This window comes from Oncorhynchus clarkii, chromosome 20 (genome assembly GCF_045791955.1).
Source record: "Oncorhynchus clarkii lewisi isolate Uvic-CL-2024 chromosome 20, UVic_Ocla_1.0, whole genome shotgun sequence".
NCBI lineage: Eukaryota > Metazoa > Chordata > Actinopteri > Salmoniformes > Salmonidae > Oncorhynchus > Oncorhynchus clarkii.
In genome coordinates, this window is record NC_092166.1 from 64556591 (window position 1) to 64580051 (window position 23461).

Below are 23461 nucleotides of genomic sequence, written 5' to 3' on the forward strand. Positions count from 1 at the left end.
AAGATGCATGGCAGAGGAGGCTCCTAATATATATTGCTAACACATTTCCCTTCTCCCTCTCTCTCCACCCCTCTTTCCCCCACATTTCCCCTCTCCCTCCTTCACCATATCTCACTCCACCCTCTTTACACTCCCTTTTCCTCTTGTTTCTCTCCATTCACTTCCCTCTCCTCCTCCAGACCTGTAGCTGAGGGTCAGAACAGCGGTGTGAGCGGCCTGCCAACCTCTATAGTGCTGTCCCTGCCTCCTTCCCCCCATGTCACTGTCCCTCCTTCCACCCCTGTCCGTCCCAACAACAGCCTATCCAACCGCAAGCCTGGCCACCTGCCTCCTAACCTGGAGGACATGAAGGTGGCCGAGTTGAAACTGGAGCTGAAATTGCGAAGCCTCCCTGTCTCAGGGACCAAGACTGATCTCATCGAGAGGCTGAAGCCCTACCAGGAGAGTCCAAGCACCCCGGCCCCTACCACAGTCCCAAACCCCGGCCCTAAAACCCTCCCCTCAGTTCCTATAGAGGTTGGCTCATTCCCTGCACTTCTACCTGCCCACCAGGTGGCACCAGAGAGCATGAGCGCCACAGCCCCAGTGTCCCCAATCCCCACAGACCTCGCCACCTTCAGAGACGACGGAGGGATGCCCAGGGTATCCAAGCTCCTTTGCGACCCCCAGAGGGTGAGCCTCTGTCGGACAGGCGCGGGGATGTCCCACCTTGGCCTGGGTCTTGTCCCGGAGGAGAAGGACTGGCGGCTCCATGAGAAGGAACGTCAGATCGAGGAGCTGATGAGGAAGCTGGAGCAGGAGCAGATGCTGGTGGAGGAGCTCAAGATGCAGCTGGGGGTGGAGAAGAAGACCCAGCCCCTCCAAGGACCCTCAGACCCCATCCCCATGATCCAGACCTTCAACGCAGTCAAAATGGAAGGCAGGGTCCTTCCTAACTGCTCAGCCATGATTAACTCAACCCTGGCCCCCCAGACTCTCCCCACTGTGGTGAAGGTAGAGGATGTCATTTGTAACTCTAGACCCCATTCCCAGCCCAATCCGGCCCCCAGTCTGCCCCAGTTTTTCATCAGCCACCAGGGGAGAGTGTCCCAGGTTCTAGGCCAGCCTGTTTCCCAGACCCTACTCACGGCCCAGGATGGCTCTACTCAGATCCTCCTTCCTGTCCTCCAGGCTACGTTGTCAAATCAGGCCCCAGGTCTGATGCAAGCCTCCATCTCCCAGCTGCATACCACCAAGATGGAGACAGCCTCCACTCAGCAGATAACTAATCCCAACCACATTTTGCAGGTGATTTCAAGTTACATAGATGCACATCTTAAATCAGGTTACAGACCAGTTAACTAGGCGTAAGACCCCTAGACTTAGCGAGTGCAGTGATATTAGCAGGCTAGTTAATTGGTTTCTTAACACTACGATCCTGTATTTTTACCCCCTTCTGTGTCTTTTCTACAGACTGTTACAGTTTGTAACGGCTCTGGGATGGTGGAGAACCAGACTATGCCCGACATGCCTCCCCAGTGTTTCCTGAGCAGCTCCCCAGATAACAGGCTCTCTCCCCGTGGGGCTTCACCCAGCCACAACCTTTCCAATGGGCCTGTTAACAAGGTACGCTTTCTCTATTTATTATTTGGAAAACATCATACTCTATCCTAAATGTGATGCAAAATACATATTGCAAACCTACCTTTCTCTCTCAAATCCTTTCAAATCTTACATTCGGTATATGAGTTCTTATTACAGACCAGGTAGGTTGTGTTAAATGTTTTCCTCTTCTCTCAATTCCTCCAGTCCCCCTCTCCATCCCAGCCCACCTTCATCCTCCACCCCTCCTCCCTCGTTACCCAGCCCCCCAAGACCAGGGAGCCCCCTCGCTACGAGGATGCAGTTAAACAGACCCGCAACCTGCAGCAGGCCAACAACCTCACACAGGTGAACACTAGGGTTGATTGGCATTTACCAAGATTTACTGCCAAAACCACTCCCTTTTCCCGGCATAAATAACTGCGAGAAACCGGTAAATTATAATCAAATTTGTATGAACAGCATGACGTTGAATTATATGCAATGTCTACATCTGAGTTCTCTATGGCCTTCTCTCTGGTCAATGCATGATGAATCATCAATGCTTAGGTTGGGGGCAGACAGCCCATCTAAGTATAGTCCTATCATCTCATCGTGGTAACATTCTATTGTGACAGGTCACAGACCTACATTTGCTGGAGCATAGCCTGTGCTACAGTAATATAAAGACCGAATGAGCATACCACCCTGCATTCTACTGCTGGCTTGCTTCTGAAGCTAAGCAGGGTTGGTCCTGGTCGGTCCCTAGATGGGAGACCAGGTGGTGTTGGAGGGGCAGTAGGAGGCACCCTTTCCTCTGGTCTAAAAATATATATCCCTATACCCCAGGGCAGTGATTGGGGACATTTCCCTGTGTAGGGTGCCGTCTTTCGGATGGGACGTTAAACGGGTGTCCTGACTCTCTGTGGTCACTAAAGATCCCATGGCACTTATCATAAGAGTAGGGGTGTTAACCCCGGTGTCCTGGCATACCATCATGGTCACTTAATCATCCCCAGTTTACAATTGGCTCATTCATCTCCCCTGTAACTATTCCCCAGGTTGTTGCTGTAAATGAGAATGTCTTCTCAGTCAACTTACCTGGTAAAATAGGGGTAAAATAAAAAAGATAAGGCTGTATCACAACCAGCCGTGATTGGGAGTCAAAAAGGGTGGCGCACAATTCGCCCAGCATTGTCCGGGTTATGGTTTGGACGGGGTAGGCCGTCATTGTAAATAAGAATTTGTTCTTAACTGACTTGCCTAGTTCAATAAAGGTTAAATGAAAAAATTAAATAGAAATATTATTGCCTTAAAACCTGTTATGGCTGCTGTCCCTGTACAGGGACCAACATCAGGGGAAATTTCAGAGTGACAACTAAAAATACAACGTCGTAACATTAAACATTATTGAAAATGCAAGTGTCTTACACCCTTCAAAAGATTAGAATCTTGGTAATCAAACTACGTTTTCCAATTTGAAATAGCTATTACAGAGAACAATTACCATGCTTTTGTTTGAGAAGAGCAATCAACAACAGAAACATTTTCTGCCATGACACATTTACATCTGAAGGTAAAATTATGAGTTACATTCTGATATCTTGCTCTTATTTCTCTTCCTGAGTATCCCATTGATCAAATGAAGTGCCGTTTTCTTTGATAAAATCCATTTTTATAGCCTAAATCTAAACATTTTGTAAACTATTTGTGCAGTGAATTCCATCTCTATCAATTTTTTACGGAGCATTCGGCGTGATTCGCCCCTGTAAACAATCGTTTACATAGTCATGGTGGGTGTCAGTGCATTCCTATGGATGTTTGCAACGCAGTCAAACAACGTTGTTTTTTTTGCGGGGAGAATTGACCGAAGTGAGCTGATTTGAAGACAACGATAAATGACTACCTGACGCACCAATCATTTTAGCGAAGCTTCATTGACTATATTTCTGCCCAATGACCACTGATCTTCTTGAAATCTAGCTGGGTAGATAGCCAATGAGCCGAGGTAAATGCCAGTATGTAATGGTTTGGGGTTGGACCACAATTCCTTGGCTGTAATCGCACGCGCAGGGAACTCCATTTTCGCCTTGACGATCAGAGGGGTTGCTGTAAGGCTTTTTACGCGCAGCTGTATTTCGTAAAGTTGTTTCAACGATTTCATTGAAGATATCCTGGCGAATACTTCATGTAAAGCGAAGTCAAACTCTAGAGTAAAAGTGAAAGTGAGACAGATTTTTTGTTTGAGGAATCTTGGAGTGTTATCATTCAAACGAACAGAGGAGCTGTTTCTGCAAGGACAGGACGTACTTCTGGACGGGTAAGTGCTAATGCCGTTTTATGAAATCTAAAAATATGTATATATATTATATATAAAAAAAAAAAATTTTTTTGCAATGAAATGTGTAGTTTGTTTTTGTGTATGTATGTATGCATGCATGCATGCATGCATACATACACACACACACACACACACACACACACACACACACACACACACCAATGGCCGTAGTTGAATGGAACACCTTAGTGACTGTTCCCTCTGCTCTATACAATCAATACATATCTGTTTATTTTATGTGATGATAAAAGGCTCAGACAATACAAATATTTTTTTTAATGTTTTCTTTCACAGTGATAGCGACTCCGACTGGGAGGCCCCGGTGCCAAGCTGCCCGCTCTACCTGTGCCCCCAGTGGTGTTCATATGCCACAGTTCATTACTGTGCCTCAGAGCCAAAAGGGCACAGCATGGAGGCGTCGTTGTGTTCTGTGTCGCATGAAATGCACCACTTGTAAAGCAGAGGCAAACTGAACATCAGAAAGAGACTGCTATGGGACATGGTACAGGCAGCAAAATATTATGACGAGGACTTCCAAGGGGTGTACTGTTTTTTTATTTTTTAATATTTATTTTCTAATATTTTTTAAAACATTTTTTGTATGTGTGTGTGTGTGTTAGAATTGCTTTTTGATATGTTGTATATAGTTATTTGCACTGCTGTATATAGTTATAGGTCATTTCACCAATTCGGCCACTTGGGTACATTTGGGCAACTTGTGTGGGACACCTGGGTGACTTCATGCTAAATGTCATGTAGCTCACCCATTCCAGAAGTTATCTGTCTCAAACTTTGCACACCTACAGTTGCCCTCTTGTGTTATCCATCAAAATGATCTCCAGCATCCTATCTGACTGTGTGACTATTCTAGTACATGTGAAAGATGATACTACAACAATAAAAAACAGAAAACGTATGCTCTTTCTCTTTTCGTCCACCAGATCTACTGTGTTATATTCTCCTACATTCAATTAACATTGCCACAAACTTCAGAATGTTTCCATTCAAATGATACCAAGAATATGCATATCCTTGCCTCTGGGGCTGAGCTACAGGCAGTTAGATTTGGGTATGTCTTCAGGCGGAAATTAAGAACAAAGGGTTGCAGCCATAACAGGTTAAGTCGGTGCACATGCGAACACTCTCTTGCAGTCTTTATCTCTCCAACTGTATTCAAATTGCATCCAAAATAGATCATCCTGTTCAAGATTGATATATAGATATCCTAGCCTACCTCGTTCAGGTTTTATTTTTATTTAACTAGGCAAGTCTGTTAAGAACGCATTCTTAATTACAATGACGGCCTACCAAAAGGCAAAAGGCCTCTTGCGGAAATACAAATATAGGACAAAGCACACATCACTACATAGAGAGAGACCTAAGACAACACAACATGGCGGCAGCAGCACAACATGGTTACAGCACAAAACAGGGTACAAACATCATTGGGCACAGACAACAGCACAAAGGGCAAGAAGGTAGAGACAACAATACATCATGCAAGCAGCCACAACTGTCAGTAAGAGTGTCCATGACTGAGTCTATGAATGAGATTGAGTGTTTGTTGCAGCTCGTTCCAGTCGCGAACTGAAAAGACGAGCGACCCAGGGATGTGGGCTTTGGGGACCTTTAACAAAATGTGACTGGCAGAACGGGTGTTGTATGTGGAGGATGAGGGCTGCAGTAGATATCTCAGATAGGGGGGAGTTAAGCCTAAGAGGGTTTTATAAATAAGCAAAGAACCAGTGGGTCGTGTGACGGGTATACAGACCTGACCAGTTTACAGAGGAGTATAGAGTGCAGTGATGTGTCCTATAAGGAGCATTGGTGGCAAATCTGATGGCCGAATGGGAAAGAACATCTAGCCGCTCGAGAGCACCCTTACCTACCGATCTATAAATTATGTCTCCGTAATCTAGCATGGGTAGGATGGTCATCTGAATCCGGGTTAGTTTGGCAGCTGGGTTGAAAGAGGAGTGATTATGATAGAGAAATCTAGACTTGGTTAACTTTAGCCTGCAACTTTGATATGTGCTGAGAGGACAGTGTACCGTCTATCCATACTCCCAAGTACTTGTATGAGGTGACTACCTCAAGCTCTACTACCTCTGAGGGTTTAATCACACCTGTGGGAAGAGGGGCATTCTTCTTACGAAACCACATGACCTTTGTGTTGGAGGTGTTCAGAACAGGGTTATGGGTAGAGAAAGCTTGTTGGACACCAAGAAAGCTTTGTTGTAGAGCATTTAACACAAAATACGGGGAGGGGCCAGCTGAGTATGACTATCGTCTGAACAGTAATGGATGAGAGAGCTTTCTGAGCTATGTTGATGTAAATGGAGAAGAGCGTGGGGCCTAGGATCGAGCCTTGGGGTACACCCTTGGTGACAGGCAGTGGCTGAGACAGCAGATGTTCTGACTTTATACACTGCACTCTTTGAGAGAGGTAATTAGCAAACCAGTCCAAAGACCCCTTGGACACCAATACTCCTTAGCCGGCCCACAATAATGGAATGGCCTACCGTATCAAAATATTTTGGCCAAGTCAATAAAAATAGCAGCACAACATTGCTTAGAGTCAAGGGCAATGGTGACATCATTGAGGACCTTTTTAAGGTTGCAGTGACACATCCATAACCTGAGCGGAAACCATATTGCATACCCGAGAGAATACTATAGACATCAAGAAAGCCAGTCAGTTGATTATTGACAAGTTCTTCCAACACTGTTGATAAACAAGGCAAAATAGAAATAGGCCTATAACAGTTTGATCTCCCCTTTAAATAAAGGACGAACCGTGGCTGCCTTCCAAGTAATGGGAACCTCACCAGAGAGGATAGACAGGCTTGGCGATTATAGGGGCAGCAACCTTAAAGAAGAATGGGTCTTAACCATCTGACCCAGATGTTTTTTTTTTGCGTCAAGTTTAAGGAGCTTCTCTAGCACCTCGGACTCAGTGACTGCCTGCAGGGAGAAATTTTGTAGTGGGGCAGGGGGGAAAAAGGGAGGAGCATCGGGGCTAGTAGCATTATAAGGCGCTAGCGTCCCACCTCGACAACAGCCAGTGAAATTACAGGGCGCCAAATTCAAACCAAAAGAAATCCCATAATTAAAACTACTCAAACATTGTAAATCCAACCACAGTGTCCGATTTCAAATAGGCTTTATGGCGAAAGCACACCAAACGATTGTTAGGTCAGCGCCTAGTCACAGAAAACTATACAGCCATTTTCCAGCCAAGGAGAGGACTCACAAAAGTCAAAAATAGCGATTAAATTAATCACTAACCTTTGATGATCATCAGATGACACTCACAGGACTTCATGTTACACAATAAATGTTATTTTTGTTCGATAATGTCCCTCTTTATGACCAAAAACCTCCTTGTTCGCACGTTTTGTCCAGTAATCCGAATGCACAAGGCATGGGCACTAAGTCCAGATGATTTTTTTTTTTTAAAGTACAATAAAAGTTCGTAGAAACATGCCAAACGATGTTTAAAATCAATCCTCCGGTTGTTTTTGTCATAAATAATATTTCGACCGGACAAAAGCTTTGTCAATAGAAAAGGAGAAACAAGAAAGACGCGTTCCTGATCAGGCGCATGGCTGATGTCTGGAAATTTCCGCTGTCCACTGATTGAAAGTGGTGTATCTCCCTCATTTTTCAGAGTAAAAGCCTGAAACAATGCCTAAAGACTGGCCACATGTAGAGGAAGCCATAGAGCTTGTGAACTGGGTCTTTATATGGTGGATAGGCTTTCAATGGAAAAACAGCCTTTCAAAATAATAGTACTTCCTGGTTGGATTTTCCTCAGGTTTTTGCCTGTCATATCAGTTCTGTTATACTCACAGACATTATTTTAACAGTTTTGAAAACTTTAGAGTTTTCTATCCAAATCTACTAATATGCATTTCTTAGCTTATGGGCCTGAGTAGCAGGCAGTTTAATATGGGCACGCTTTTCATCAGGAGGTGAAAATACTGCCCCCTTCCCAAGACCGGTTAAGGGACATGGGCAGCTGTGTTTTAAGCTGTCTTTTAACCATTTTCCAGAACTTCTTGGGGTTAGACCCACAAAGGGAGAACTGCTTCTTAAAATAACTAACTTTGGCCTTCTGGATAGCCTGAGTGCACTTATTTCTCATTTGCCTGAACGAGAGTATGCCTGAGTATGCATTTGCTGAACCTTTCACCAAATGCAATTCTCGTGATGGAGTAACTCTGCAAGATCACGGTCGAACCAGGGGCTGAACCTGTTTTTAAATCTTATTTTCTTTATGGGGGCGTTTTGTTAACAAAATCACTTACAATATTGAAAAATAAGGTCCAAGCGTCTTAGACAGAGGGGATCAAGCGGATTCTTTACCAATTTACAGAGGCCAGGTAATGCATTCAATGCCTTATATTTAGGTAATTAAGGACGGCTTATGCATAAAAAGCTTTTAACTTATAGCCTCTGTCTCTTGCGCAATACGCAAGCATCTATGCTCCGTTGGCCTCTCTGTTAAAAAGGCTCCTTAGCTCTTGGAGTCTCATGCAAATAAAGCTAGACTAGAATAGCTTGCTGGACGTTATGCTTTTAGAGTTTCTTATACGTATAGTCTGTTTGAAGAGGGACGGAAGCTCTTTTTTTCTGAATGTTAAATACAGCAGCCCAATAGAACTCCCAGGTAGATTGAAAGAAGGGCGAACTCTCAATGGCGGTAGGCAAAAGCAGTTATTTATTCAGACCCATAACAATTCAATGCTCGTGGAGAGAAGTGAAAGCCGTCTGCATCTAATTCTAGTCATACATTATTCAAGCATGTCAGAATGATGAAGATAAGGACAACAAAATGTATTTAATTTAACTGTTGAAAGTGAGGAAGGAATGAAATGACACTAAAGAGAGAGGGGAGGTAGGCTAATTAACTTTTGTGGAAATATTATGAGACGTGTAAATCCAACTCGCTAGCCTGTACTTGTAACTTTATAGGCCTCTTGTGCTGCACCAGAATTCAATGTTCTGGCTCTGCTTTATCGTGGTTTGAACGAGGTGTGTAATTTCAGTCCATATAATACAATCCAGTAATAGTCTACACTCAAAAAGATTTGCCTACCGGAGCTAGTTTAATTTATTTACCCAAGAGAGCATATAGCTAGCAACATCTATGTGCTTTTATGTTTTTCTGTCGTGCGTAATGTGGAGTAGCAAATATCATAAAGGCTATGTATTGAATAACGGCACAATCATTAGAGTTTTTGGGGCTTGGGCTCATTAAATGTCTTTTTAATGTAGGGCTCATAAAATGTATTTAATCAGGCTCAGGTTGCATCAGATTTGAATTTTCAATCAAAGCTCTAATCAAATCCAGACAGGCCTATTTATATGTTTTATAACGCTTTTGAATGACACTTCTGGTTTTGGCGGAAAATATCGGGTTACATGGGAGAAAAGTGATTTATTCTCTGGATGAAACATTTTGTAAAATACTGGGAAAATATTCAACCCCAGTTGAACACACACGCTCGTACAGTAAGACAGACACACAAACACATTCACAAATGTATGATGTGCGCTCTGTAATGCAATTGGTCACACCCAAGAGTCATGTTATTGGTCGTGCATCTCCACCCCCTTACCTTATTGGCTCTCTCAGGTTTCCACGGCAACCAGCCAGCAGATGGACGACCTGTTTGACATCCTGATTCAGAGTGGAGGTGAGAACTTACAGCATGAAGAAACATTTACACCTTTAGCTCCTTGTCCTAACCCTGAAGCGACTAAGTTACAGCCATCTGGTCTTTTCAAACAGTGATAAGGTTGGCGTTTCTTTTTAGACTTCAGCCTGTGTTACAATACAGGTAAATAATCTTTCCTATCCTATTCCTGTCTCTTTTCTCCTCCAGAGATCACTCCATTCATCCAGCAGGACCTGCCTTCTCTAAGCACTAAGACTGTCCCTGTCACAGCCAACATCACTACCCTACCTGTCAACACTGCCCTGTTCAGAACCCCTCCACAGATCCAGGTTGCTCCCCCTCCCACCCCTCCCTTCAACCCCCTGCCCCTCCCCAGCCTGGCCTCCGACAACCAGCTGGAGGCCTTCCTGGAGGGGACTCTGAACAACCCGTCCCCAACCACGGATCCCCGCACCCTGGGTCTGATCGAGGAGTTGCAGTCCCAGCTCCTGGATCAACCCTACTCCCCAATGGACACCTCAGAGCTGTCCTTCTGCGACTCCACGTCTCCCCCTTCCTCCCTCAACATGGGCTTGTCCGACACAGTCCTGGACAACATGGAGTGGCTGGATCTAACCATGCCGTCCGACCCCGCGGGGGGGCTCACACCCCTGGGGATTCCTTCAGACTTCCTGGATACACACGACCTGCAGCTGCACTGGGACTGAGGGAGAAGGGGATGGATGGAGTGAGGAAGGAAGGAAGAGGAGGAGTGGTGTAGGGATAGAGGGACTCAATGTAACAAATACAGACTTGGTAAGTGAGGTTAGTCCTCCTTGTGTATTTAAATCATAAAAAAATATTTAAAAAATGTTATGCCATATAATAAGATTAGCCAGCTGGTGATCGGGGCAGTGGATGTTTAATAGGAGTACTGGGACCAGAGCCAAATGAACAAGGAGGCAGACGGTATGTAAATATCCTGTAAATGTTAGCTGTTCCCTCAGCCCTGCTGGAGTTTTTATTGAATTGGGCAAAGCGTTCACTATACAACACATGGCAGTCAGCCTTACGCTGTTCAGCGTTCCTTGCGGTGAACACGTGGATGTATTAACTTAGCATGCGTTTCACATTGGTCATGCTACAGGGTCTGGATCTACAGCCATTGCTCTGTGGAAGCATGCTGCTGTGCCATACAGTCAGTCTGAGAATGTGGTTTGTTTATTACAGATCTGCTGTGCACAAGCCACGACAAACAGCATAACTGACCCAAGTAAAACTGACAAGAGTACAAGGCTGTTTTACACTGGTCTTTTTTTTTTTGCGACATACCTATATTTGGTATTGCGGCATACCTATATTTGGTATTGCGACATACCTATATTTGGTATTGCGACATAGCTACATATTGTTTTGGATGAGACTGTTTTTTTCCTGAACAATACAGACGCTGTGGTCAGTTGGACTATTTAAGCAACTGAACTGACACTGAGAACAAAGACTCACTCCTATTGGATGAGGAGGAGTGGACTCCTCCCACTCTGAGCTATGCACTAAGGAGGCGGGCCTTACACCTGCACCTCACACAAGGAAATCTGAATCACAGATAAAGATTTTAATGAACCGTTTATTGAAAAAACGTCGATCCACGTGTTGGTTATCTTTGTGTACTTTCAATTCAAGGATTCCAAGTTGATCCGTCTGAAAGAAAGTAGAGACTACATTGTTGGCAGCTTTATCTTCTGAAAGACAACTGACGTATCAGTGGCAAGGGAACAATTATGCTATCACACAGGTACACTACATAGAGGTTAATGTGTATATACTTACTGTATGCTAGCCTGGTCCCAAGGCTGTTTGTGCTCTTGCCAACTCCATTGCTTATTGCCAAGCATGTTTGACATGACAATGAGTGACAAGAAGTTGGCATGATAGTCTGAGTGCCAGGTGTTTTGTATGCTACAAGTGTTTGTGACATGTTTTAATGTGGCTGCATGACCTGTAATCTTCTCTGTCTGTCCTGAAATCTGTCTGTCAAATCTCTGCATTTGTCTCGGTCTCTCAGCATTCTTCTCAGTCTCTCACTGTGTGTCTGTGGTTCTGTCTGAGAAATGATGCATGATGTCTCTGTCTGCATGTGTGTCTATGTGTGCCCTTTCTGTGTGTCTCTGTGTTGTTGAACGTTTTAAACAATGTCTGATATCGGGCTATATTTGTCTCTGTCACTGAGTTGGCTGCAACTCACTTGAGTCGTCTTTATTTTTATGAAGTTGGACGTTCATAAGACAAATGAACAACTTTTATAGGCTGAGTTTTAAAAAGGTTTGTCTCACAGAACAGCTTTGTAGGACTGTTCCCTCTGTCCTGTTTGGTTTGTGTTATGTGGTAAAACGCACAGTAAACACCCACAGTGGTGTGACCAACAGAGTTAAACTAAAAGGACATTAAGCTTCTGGTATAGCTACCATTTTGTGGCTGAATTTGATGATGGTGTTTGTGTATAATGTATAATTTTTTTAAATTTGCGTTGTGTAGTTCTACCTGGTAAATCATGTCAAACGACTTTAGTAGTACTCAGCATCTCAATCCAAATATTATTCTGATCAATATTGTATAGAACTAATACGGTTGTACTGTATAGCACTTTGGAATATCATGGCTTTATTTTGATGTTTGAACAATCATTCTTATCCAACAAGTCAAACACTAAGGATAACATATAGGCAGGTAATAATGCCAAATACTGTACACACTGTCTGTTACCATTAGGAACCAGATGCTTGTAACTGTGGTTTAGGGCTATCAAGGAATTATTTGTTTTTCAATTGTTGCCTAATAAGGCAGTGAAACATTGGTGAAAATCTATTGTTGCCACTTTTTTAAAATTGTATTTATCACATTTTTGTGTTCTAAAATCCAATAGTTTTTTCTGTATATATGCAAGAGGAAGATTACTGTAAATGTTTTTTTTACCACCCATACCAGAAATATATGGCCAAATGCATCTATATACATGGGTATGCTGTAAAATATGACAGTTGGATTCTAAAACATTTAGATTCTGAATCATGTCAAACCTGTGTACTACTACTGTTAATAGGATGTTAGTGAAGCAATAAGGCCTTACACTTACAGCACTGGTTCATTTGTGTTGTCGCTATCTCATAACAAGATGTCATCGTGTTGATCATTGCAAGCGGATCTTGATTTCGGCCTTACCTAATTCTGTGTCTTCTGTATGGTACTTGTCTCCCGTTCAACCCTGGTTCTTTGTCTGAAATGTAACTACACTGAACAAAAGTGTAAATGCAACATTTTCAAAGATTTTAGTTCATATAAGGAAATCCGTCAATTGAAATACATTCACTAGGCCCTACTCTATGGATTTCACATGACTGGGAGTACAGATGTGTGTCTGTTGGCCACAGATACCTTAAAAAAAATAGGGGTGTGGATCAGAAAACCAGTCATTATCTGGTGTGACCACCATTTGCCTCAGGCAGCATGACACATCTCCTTCACGTAGAGTTGATCAGGCTGTTGATTGTGGCATGTTGTCCCACTCCTCTGGATATTGGTGGGAACTGGAACATGCTGTCATACACATCGATCCATAGCATCCCAAAAATGCTCAATGGGTGACCTGTCTGAGTATGCAGGTCATGTAGGAACTGGGACATTTTCAGTTTCCAGAAATTGTGTACAGATCTTTCTGACAGGGGCTGTGTATTTTCATGCTGAAACATGAGGTGATGGTGGCACGACAATGAGCCGCAGGATCTCTGTGCATTCAAATTGCAATCAATAAAATGCAATTGTGTTCGTTGTCCATAGCTTATGCCTGCCCATACCATAACCCCACCGCCACCATGGGGCACTCTGTTCACAACGTTGACATCAGAAAACCTCTAACCCACACATCGGCCATCTACCCGGTACATTAGCACCAGTGGCAATCGAGGGTGCGCCTTTGCCCACTGCAGTCTTTTACGACGCCCAAACTGCAGTCAGGTCAAGACTCTGAGCACGCTGATGAGCTTTCCTGAGACGATTTATGACCTTTTGTTCAGACATTATTCGGTTGTTCAGACCCGCAATTTCTTCAGCTGTCCGGTTGGCTGGTCTCAGACGGTTACGCAGGTGAAGAAGCCGGATGTGGAGGTCCTGGGCTGGTGTGGTTACACCTGGTCTACCTGGATGTGGAGGTCCTGGGCTGGCGTGGTTACACCTGGTCTAACTGGATGTGGAGGTCCTGGGCTGGCGTGGTTACACCTGGTCTAACCGGATGTGGAGGTCCTGGGCTGGCGTGGTTACACCTGGTCTAACCGGATGTGGAGGTCCTGGGCTGGCGTGGTTACACCTGGTCTAACCGAATGTGGAGGTCCTGGGCTGGCGTGGTTACACCTGGTCTAACCGGATGTGGAGGTCCTGGGCTGGCGTGGTTACACCTGGTCTAACCGGATGTGGAGGTCCTGGGCTGGCGTGGTTACACCTGGTCTAACCGGATGTGGAGGTCCTGGGCTGGCGTGGTTACACCTGGTCTAACCGGATGTGGAGGTCCTGGGCTGGCGTGGTTACACCTGGTCTAACCGGATGTGGAGGTCCTGGGCTGGCGTGGTTACACCTGGTCTAACCGGATGTGGAGGTCCTGGGCTGGCGTGGTTACACCTGGTCTAACTGGATGTGGAGGTCCTGGGCTGGCGTGGTTACACCTGGTCTAACCGGGTGTGGAGGTCCTGGGCTGGCGTGGTTACACCTGGTCTAACCGGATGTGGAGGTCCTGGGCTGGCGTGGTTACACCTGGTCTAACCGGATGTGGAGGCCCTGGGCTGGCGTGGTTACACCTGGTCTAACCGGGTGTGGAGGTCCTGGGCTGGCGTGGTTACACCTGGTCTAACTGGATGTGGAGGTCCTGGGCTGGTGTGGTTACACCTGGTCTGTGCTTGTGAGGCCGGTTGCCAAATTCTCTAAAACGACGTTTAGGCTGCTTATGGTAGAGAAATGAACGTTCCATTCTCTGACAACCGCCCTGGTGGACATTCCAGCAGTCAGCATGCCAATTGCACGCTCCCTCAAAACTTGACTGCAAATTTCAGTGGACTTTTATTGTCCCCAGCACAAGGTGCACCTGTGTAAGGATCATGCTGTTTAACCAGCTTCTTGATATGCCACACCTGTCAGGTGGCTGGATTATTTTGGCAAAGGAGAAATGCTCAGTAACACAACATTTGAGAGAGGGAAGCTTTTTGTGCATATGGAACATTTCTGTGATATTTTATTTCAGCTCATGAAACATGGGACCAACATTTTATATGTTGTGTTTTATATTTTTGTTCAGTGTACTAAGACATCTGCCCCCCCCCACACACACACAGACGCGTGCACTGTCAAGTCTGTCATCTGTACACCATACATACATTTTGCACATTGTGTACACACTTGTCATGCATATTTTTATACATGTGTAGCACATCCATTATATCTATTTTGTAAATAATATGAAAACATATATGTACTGAATGCCTTTTGTGTCAATAAAATGTGGTGCATTGTGAAAGTCTCCTAACATCTGCGGCTGGAGGCCAGCGCTCACGTGAGGTTTGGTCCTGGGCTGCTGAGATTGTTAAAGTTCTACTGTGAATATCTTTTGAAATGATGTTAAGCTGTCAAAAACAAACACAGCATCATACTCCGTTGTATAATTGTACTATATAAAAGTAGTAAGCATTTGAGGCATTATTAGATTTGATGTTCTGTAGTTCCACAAGATTAAACAAAACACTTGAAAGGAAAATAGAAAATTACAGTTCACAACATTTGCCAGGTTAATTCACTTACGTTGACCTTTGTCACTGTAAAGAAAGAGGGAAGTAGAATATACAGGCTATTGTTGCTTGCTGGTAAATGTTTGTCTTCATTTTCATAAATCCTAGGTGGTTGTGTGGTAAATGGCTTACTGTCAATGCATCACCTGCTTTCCCTTTGACATTTGCATGACCAATGCGTTGATTAGCCTTCAATGATCATGTTCTCATACGGTCTCTGGTGAGTAGAAACATTTTCTCTCTTAGAATATACAAACATATGTTCTACAGATAATGAAGCGAGGAACGCTATATTCTCAGTATGTGTTATTCCAGTCCATCATTTTGGTCAGAAAGTCTTCTCAGGTTCTGTTGGATTTTGCACCGTTGATAGAACCAAATGCTGTCACAGCTGGACACTGCTCGAGATTCATAGTGCTTTTTAGGATCATCCTCCCAACTTTTTCAAGAAAGAAACTATCACCCCAACAACAATCTCCATCCCCTCAAACTGTGATCATAACACAGTACACAGTACGGCATCTGCCACCAGGTGTCATTAGAGCTGTCCAGTCTCTCGCCTTCTAATGTCCCACAGTTCAGAGGGCATATAACGCCCATCCAACCACTCCATTCACTGTCTCCCTCCATCCAACACCAAAGAAACAGTAGCCAGTGATATAGTATCTGTAGAAGTACCATTCTGTCTTCACATCCGTTCTGCGGTGTAGATGTTGCTGTGACATTCAGGGCATCGATGTCTGACGTCCTTTAGGTTGTCCAAGCAGAAGGGGATGAGACAGCACCCAGCCACACACCTGGCAGAGGGGGTTTATACAGTATTATGAACTGGGTGGTTTGAGGTCTGAATGCTGATTGGCTGAAAGCCATGGTATATCAGACCTTATACCACGGGTATGACAAAACATGTATTTTTACTCTTTTAATTATGTTGGTAAACAGTTTATAATAGCAATAAGGCATCTCGGGGTGGTGCAATATACCACGGCTAAGGACTGTATCCATTTACTCTGCATCTTTGTGCATAAGAACAGCCCTTAGCCCTGGTATATTGGCCATATACCACACCCCCCCCCCCAGGCCTTAATGCTTAATTAAGACAGACTAAAATAAGAGCACATCTGGTTTCTGCTTATCTGGTTGTAGGATAAAGTTGCCCCTAGACTTTGATCTAAGGTCGGATGTTTTAGAGGAGTGCTGACCTATGGTCAGTTTTGCTTTTTATACAACAATGAATAAGACCACATGAACAGGGAGCAGCTCCTAAATCATCACTCCTCTGTGACGTTTGATACTAGAACTTGTCTGCCAGGACTCACCCTAACATGCTGGACACAAGGCATAGCATCCAGGCTGCCCCTCCTATTTTGCGATATGTTTCCGTGGTGATGACCTGCTCGCAGATAGGGCATTGGACGATCGCTGGGTCACTATTGAGCTTCTCCACCTCCACTATGTCATCTGGGGCCTCTGGAGGAGAGGAGAAAAGAAGCATTGTCGTTGCCATCTATGCTCACCTGGACATACTGTAGATGGAGAAATTACAAGTACTGTAGAGCTTATGTCAGAGCTTGTCTCATGTATCCACTCTACCTAATTGTTCATCCTACCAATGCTCACACACACATACCTGGCGCAGCAGGAGGTGTAGTCTGTGTATATTGTTTCATGTTCTCTGGTGTGTTACTCGGTAGGACATACACTCCTTGATAGGGGGCAATGAGATCCTCTGTATAGTCTACAACAACAACAAAAAAGTGTGCTCAGTGATGAGGAAATAAAGTTATGAAACATCCTATTGACATCTATCCAAACATGAATGGAAAGCATAAATCAATAGTTAGTTTTTACAGACAGGACAAAGATCTCTGCTGCACTTTAGGCTCAAGCAAACAATCAAGCTTAAAATATCTAAGATAAGGCAGCTTGTTTCAAAATGTATTTGCTGTGTACAGGACTGGTATAGTGAGCAGGTGTCTGTCTACCTGACAGTGGTTTATGATCCGGTCCAATGTTGTTGTCTGTCTGTATCTGTAGTAGCTCCTGTTCTCTTTCCACCAGATCATGTAGCTCCTGTTCTATGGCCTCCAGCTCTGTAGGCTCGGACTCCTCTGGGAAAGAGACTGTAGGGGACAGAGCTGGGCGACGGAGGGAGACAGAGGAAGATGTGGTTGAAAAGCTTTGGGATAGCTTCAGAACACAAGAAACCAACTTTGCTTTTCAGTTCCTCAATAAGTAGGGGAGACCGGGGTTGGTTGTCTCCCTGGGTTGGTGTTCACAGTGCTAGTTACTCACAATCTAAATGGCACTCATTTATATTTCAACCTGGACTCGGGTACACAACATAGTAAATGTCTGGGACACCAATTAGTCTATTTTATGTTTCGTATTAATTACGTGGATGTCAATCCATTTTGTATATGTTACGAATTACAATTCGTGCAACATGTTAAGAATTGCAATTCCTACAATATGTTACACATTTGCTAAACCTATGTTATGAATTCCAATATGTTGTCGCTAATGTTAGCGAGGTGGCTAACGTTAGTTAGGCTAGGGGTTAAGGTTAGGGGAAGGGTTAGCTTATATGCGAAGTTGCAAATTAGCTAAAGCGGGCCGTGATGAGATTCAAACACGCAACCTTTGGGTTGCTAGACGTTCCAACCAACCACCCTACTTTAATATTTGCCTAAAGTACCTTGTGTCTTATGTATCCAAACCAAATATAACATATCATACTAATTTGATTGCCCCGGATTGATGTTTACTATGTTGCGTCTAGTCTGAGACCAGGCCGGCTATTTTGAAATTTGATGTGTGAATTTCTTTGAAAGAACTAACATTCTCCTCACTTCATGCTGACATGAATTGACCAAGTGGATATGTGTGCGTGTGTGCCACCTACACACAGTACACTATATATACAAAGTATATATACACCCCTTCAAATGAGTGGATAAGCCACACCCGTTGCTGACAGGTGTATAAAATCGAGCACACAGCCATGCAATCTCCATAGACAAACATTGGCAGTATAATGGTCTTACTGAAGAGCTCAGTGACTTTCAACGTGGCACCCTCATAGGATGCCACCTTTCCAAGTCAGTTTGTCAAATTTCTGCCCTGCTAGAGCTGCCCTGGTCAACTGTAAGTGCTGTTATTGTGAAAACATGGAAACGTCTAGGAGCAACAACGGCTCAGCCGCGAAGTGGTAGGCCACACAAGCTCACAGAACGGGACCGCCGTGTGATGTCCTCGGATGCAACAATCACTACCGAGTTCGAAACTGCCTCTGGAAGCAGTATCGGTGCGAGAACTGTTCATTGGGAGCTTCATGAAATGGGTTTCCATGGCCGAGCAGCCGCACACAAAGGTAAGATCACCATGCACAATGCCAAGCGTCGGCTGGAGAGGTGTATAGCTCGCTGCCATTGGACTCTGGAGCAGTGGAAATACATTCTCTGGGGTGATGAATCATGCTTCTCCATCTGACAAATGAATCTGGGTTTGGCAGATAGCAGAGAACGCTACCTGACCCAATGCATAGTGCCAACTGTAAAGTTTGGTGGATGAGGAATAATGGTCTGGGGCTGTTTTTCATGGTTTGGTCTAGGCTCCTTAGTTCCAGTGAAGGGAAATCTTAACGCTACAACATACAATGACATTCTAGGCAATTCTGTGCTTCCAACTTTGTGGCAACAATTTGGGGAAAGCCCTTTCCTGTTTCAGCATTACAATGCCCCCGTGCACAAAGCGAGGTCCATACAGAAATGGTTTGTCGAGATCGGTGTGGAAGAACTTGACTAGCCTGCACAGAGCCCTGTCCTCAAACCAATCGAACACTTTTGGGATGAATTGGAACACTGACTGTGAGCCAGGCCTAATCGCCCAACATCAGTGCCCGACCTAATTAATGCTCTTGTGGCTGAATGGTAGCAAGTCTCCGCAACGATGTTCCAACATCTAGTGGAAAGCCTTCCCAGAAAAGTGGAGGCTGTTATAGCACCAAAGGGGGACCAACTCCATATTAATGCTCATGATTTTGGAATGAGATGTTCGACAAGCAGGTGTCCACATGCTTTTGGTTTTGTGTGTGTGTGTGCTCATTGCTCAAAAAAATAAAGGGAACACAAACAACATAATGTAACTCCAAGTCAATCACACTTCTGTGAAATCAAACTGTCCACTTAGGAAGCAACACTGATTGACAATAAATTTCACATGCTGTTGTGCAAATGGAATAGACAACAGGTGGAAATTACAGGCATTTAGCAAGACGCCCCCAATAAAGGAGTGGTTCTGCAGGTGGGGACCACAGACCACTTCTCAGTTCCTACGCTTCCTGGCTGATGTTTTGGTCACTTTCGAATGCTGGCGGTGCTTTCACTCTAGTGGTAGCATGAGATGGAGTCTACAACCCACACAAGTGGCTCAGGTAGTGCAGCTCCTCCAGGATGGCACATCAATGCGAGATGTGGCAAGAAGGTTTGCTGTGTCTGTCAGCGTAGTGTCCAGAGCATGGAGGCGCTACCAGGAGACAGGTCAGTACATCAGGAGACGTGGAGGAGGCCGTAGGAGGGCAACAACCCAGCAGCAGGACCGCTACCTCCGCCTTTGTGCAAGGAGGAGCAGGAGGAGCACTGCCAGAGCCCTGCAAAATGACCTTCAGCAGGCCACAAATGTGCATGTGTCTGTTCAAACGGTCAGAAACAGACTCCATGAGGGTGGTATGAGGGCCCGGCGTCCACAGGTGGGGGTTGTGCTTACAGCCCAATACCGTGCAGGACGTTTGGCATTTGCCAGAGAACACCAAGATTGGCAAATTCGCCACTGGCACCCTGTGCTCTTCACAGATGAAAGCAGGTTCACACTGAGCACATGTGACAGACGTGACAGTCTGGAGACGCCGTGGAGAACGTTCTGCTGCCTGCAACATCTTCCAGCATGACCGGTTTGGCGGTGGGTCAGTCGTGGTGTGGGGTGGCATTTCTTTGGGGGGCAGCACAGCCCTCCATGTGCTCGCCAGAGGTAGCCTGACTGCCATTAGGTTCTGAGATGAGATCCTCAGACCCCTTGTGAGACCATATGCTGGTGTGGTTGGCCCTGGGTTCCTCCTAATGCAAGACAATGCTAGACCTCATGTGGCTGGAGTGTGTCAGCAGTTCCTGCAAGAGGAAGTCATTGATGCTATGGACTGGCCCGCCCGTTCCCCAGACCTGAATCCAATTGAGCACATCTGGGACATCATGTCTCGCTCCATCCACCAACGCCACGTTGCACCACAGACTGTCCAGGAGTTGGCGGATGCTTTAGTCCAGGTCTGGGAGGAGATCCCTCAGGAGACCATCCGCCACCTCACCAGGAGCATAAAGTTGGATCAGCCTGTAGTATGGTTTTCCACTTTAATTTAGAGTGTGACTCCAAATCCAGACCTCCATGGGTTGATCAATTTGATTTCCATTGATAATTTTTGTGTGATTTTGTTGTCAGCACATTCAACTACGTAAAGAAAAAAGTATTTAATAAGAATATTTCATTCATTCAGATCTAGGATGTTATTTTTTTGTTCCCTTTATTTTTTTGAGCAGTGTATATGTAATATATATCACACACCCAGTGTGTCTCTGTGATATAGATATGTGTGTGATATACAGTTGAAGTTAGAAGTTTACATACACTAGCCAAATGCATTTAAACTCAGTTTTTCACAATTCCTGACATGTAATCCTAGTAAAAATTCCTTGTCTTAGGTCAGTTATGCTCAGCACTTTATTTTAAGAATGTAAAATGTCAGAATAATAAGAGTGATTTATTTCAGCTTTTATTTCTTTCATTACATTCTCAGTGGGTCAGAAGTTTACATACACTCAATTAGATTGTTTAACTTGGGTCAAACGTTTCGTGTAGCCTTCCACAAGCTTCCCACAATAAGTTGGGGGAATTCTGGCCCATTCCTCCTGACAGAGCTGGTGTAACGGAGTCAGGTTTGTAGGCCTCCTTGCTCGCACACGCTTTTTCAGTTCTGCCCACAAATGTTCTATAAGATTGGGGTCTTGGCTTTGATGGTCACTCCAATACCTTGACTTTGTTGTCCTTAAGCCATTTTGCCACAACTTTGGAAGTATGCTTGGGGTCATTGTCTATTTGGAAGACCCATTTGTGACTAAGCTTTAACTTCCTGACTGATGTCTTGAGATGTTGCTTCAATATATCCACATAATTTTCCTCCCTCATGATGCCATCTATTTTGTGAAGTGCACCAGTCCCTCCTGCAGCAAAGCACCCCAGAAGCTTTGCTATCAGAAGCTTCTAAAGTCATGACATCATTTTCTGGAATTTTAAAGCTATATAAAAGCACAGTCAACTTAGTGTTGTTAACAAGAAATTTGTGGAGTGGTTGAAAAACGAGTTTTAATGACTCCAGCCTAAATTTATGTACACTTCCGACGTGTGTGTGTGTGTGTGTGTGTGTGTGTGTGTGTATATATACACATATACATATATACACATATACATATATATACATATATATACACATATATATGTGTGTGTGTGTGTGTGTGTATATATATATATATATATATATACATACACACACACACACACAACTGTTCCAAAGTTTGGGGTCACTTAGAAGCGTCCTTGTTTTTGAAAGAAAAGCACACTTTTTGTCCATTTTAAAATAACATCAAATTGATCAGAAATACACTGTAGACATCGTTAATGTTGTAATTTACTATTGTATCTGGAAATGGCTGATTTTAAAATAAAATACAGTTTAAAAGATGTAATATCTACAGTAGTGTACAGAGGCCCATCAACAAGCATCACTCCTGTGTTCCAAAGGCACATTGTGTTAGTTAATCTAAGTTTATCATTTTAAAGGGCTAATTGATCATTAGAAAATTATTTTGCAATTATGTTAGCACAGCTGGAAACTGTTGTTCTGATTAAAGAAGCAATAAAACTGGCCTTCTTTTAGACTGGTTGAGTATCTGGAGCATCAGCATTTGTGGGTTCAATTACAGGCTCAAAATGTCCAGAAACAAAGAACTTTCTTCTGAAACTTGTCATTCTGTTCCTGTTCTGAGAAATGAAGGCTAATCAAGAAACTGAAGATCTCGTACAACGCTGTGTACTACTCCCTTCACAGAACAGCGCAAACTGGCTCCAACCAGAATAGAAAGAGGAGTGGGAGGCCCCGGTGCACAACTGAGCAGAAGGACAGTTGAGCTCAGTCCATGTTGGATTAAGATGGGAGGATAAAACAGGTCCCCTCAAATCAAAATCCAATCCAATTTTATTAGTCACATTCACTGAATACAACAGGTACCTTACAGTGAAATGCTTATTTACGAGCCCCTAACCAACAATGCAGTTTCAAAAAAATACAGATAAGAATAAGAGATTAAAGTAACAAGTCATTAAAGAGCAGCAGGGAAATAACAATAGCGAGACTTTATACAGGGGTGTACTGATACAGAGTAAATGTGCGGGGGCACCGATTATTTGAGGTAGTATGTACATGTAGGTAGAGTTATTAAAGTGACTATGCATTTCAACCCAAGATCTTGATCTTTTTCCTAATATTGAAAATGGTCTTGTGTAAAATATACTGGTCCTGAGAAATACACATGAGTAAAAAGTCTGACAACCAACCCTGGTTTCCTGGTATGGTTATTATGTTTGTGTATGCACACGTGTGTGTGCTATCTGTCTGTTTGATTCCCCCATAGCCCCACTCTTATGATTGTCTTGACCAGACGACTCACCTTCCCTGTCTTTTCTCTTATTTCTGAACTGCTGCATCTTCAGCAGCATGATCCGCCGGTTGTGGAGCAGCTGCCTCCGGAAGGTGATGAAGGCCAGCTGAGAGTACACCCTACCCAGATCGGCAGTGACCTGGTTGGGCTCGGAGGAGACGCTCGCAGCCTCTATGGAGAGCTGGGCTGAGTCTTCAGAGATTGTCTCTACCTGCTCTGTGTCAGGCTGCAGGTCTACCCCTGATCCAGCTGATGAAAGGAACTCTGGGTCCTGAGCAGAAAAACTCTCCTCCATTTCCATTCTAGTTT

At 44.2% G+C, this 23461-nt stretch overlaps 1 protein-coding gene across 1 annotated transcript in view; it reads left to right on the forward strand.

The window, feature by feature from the left end:
• The window catches only part of LOC139376717 (myocardin related transcription factor Ba), a 41267-nt gene extending 25969 nt beyond the window's left edge, over window positions 1-15298 (forward strand). Inside the window, exons 10-15 of the mRNA XM_071119591.1 lie at window positions 180-1287; window positions 1453-1605; window positions 1789-1929; window positions 9543-9603; window positions 9793-13813; window positions 13990-15298. Of these exons, the coding sequence (XP_070975692.1) occupies window positions 180-1287; window positions 1453-1605; window positions 1789-1929; window positions 9543-9603; window positions 9793-10292 (1963 nt within the window). The 3' untranslated portion in view covers window positions 10293-13813; window positions 13990-15298. The remainder of the gene's footprint in view (window positions 1-179; window positions 1288-1452; window positions 1606-1788; window positions 1930-9542; window positions 9604-9792; window positions 13814-13989) is intronic.
• The last annotated feature ends 8163 nt before the right edge of the window (window positions 15299-23461 follow it).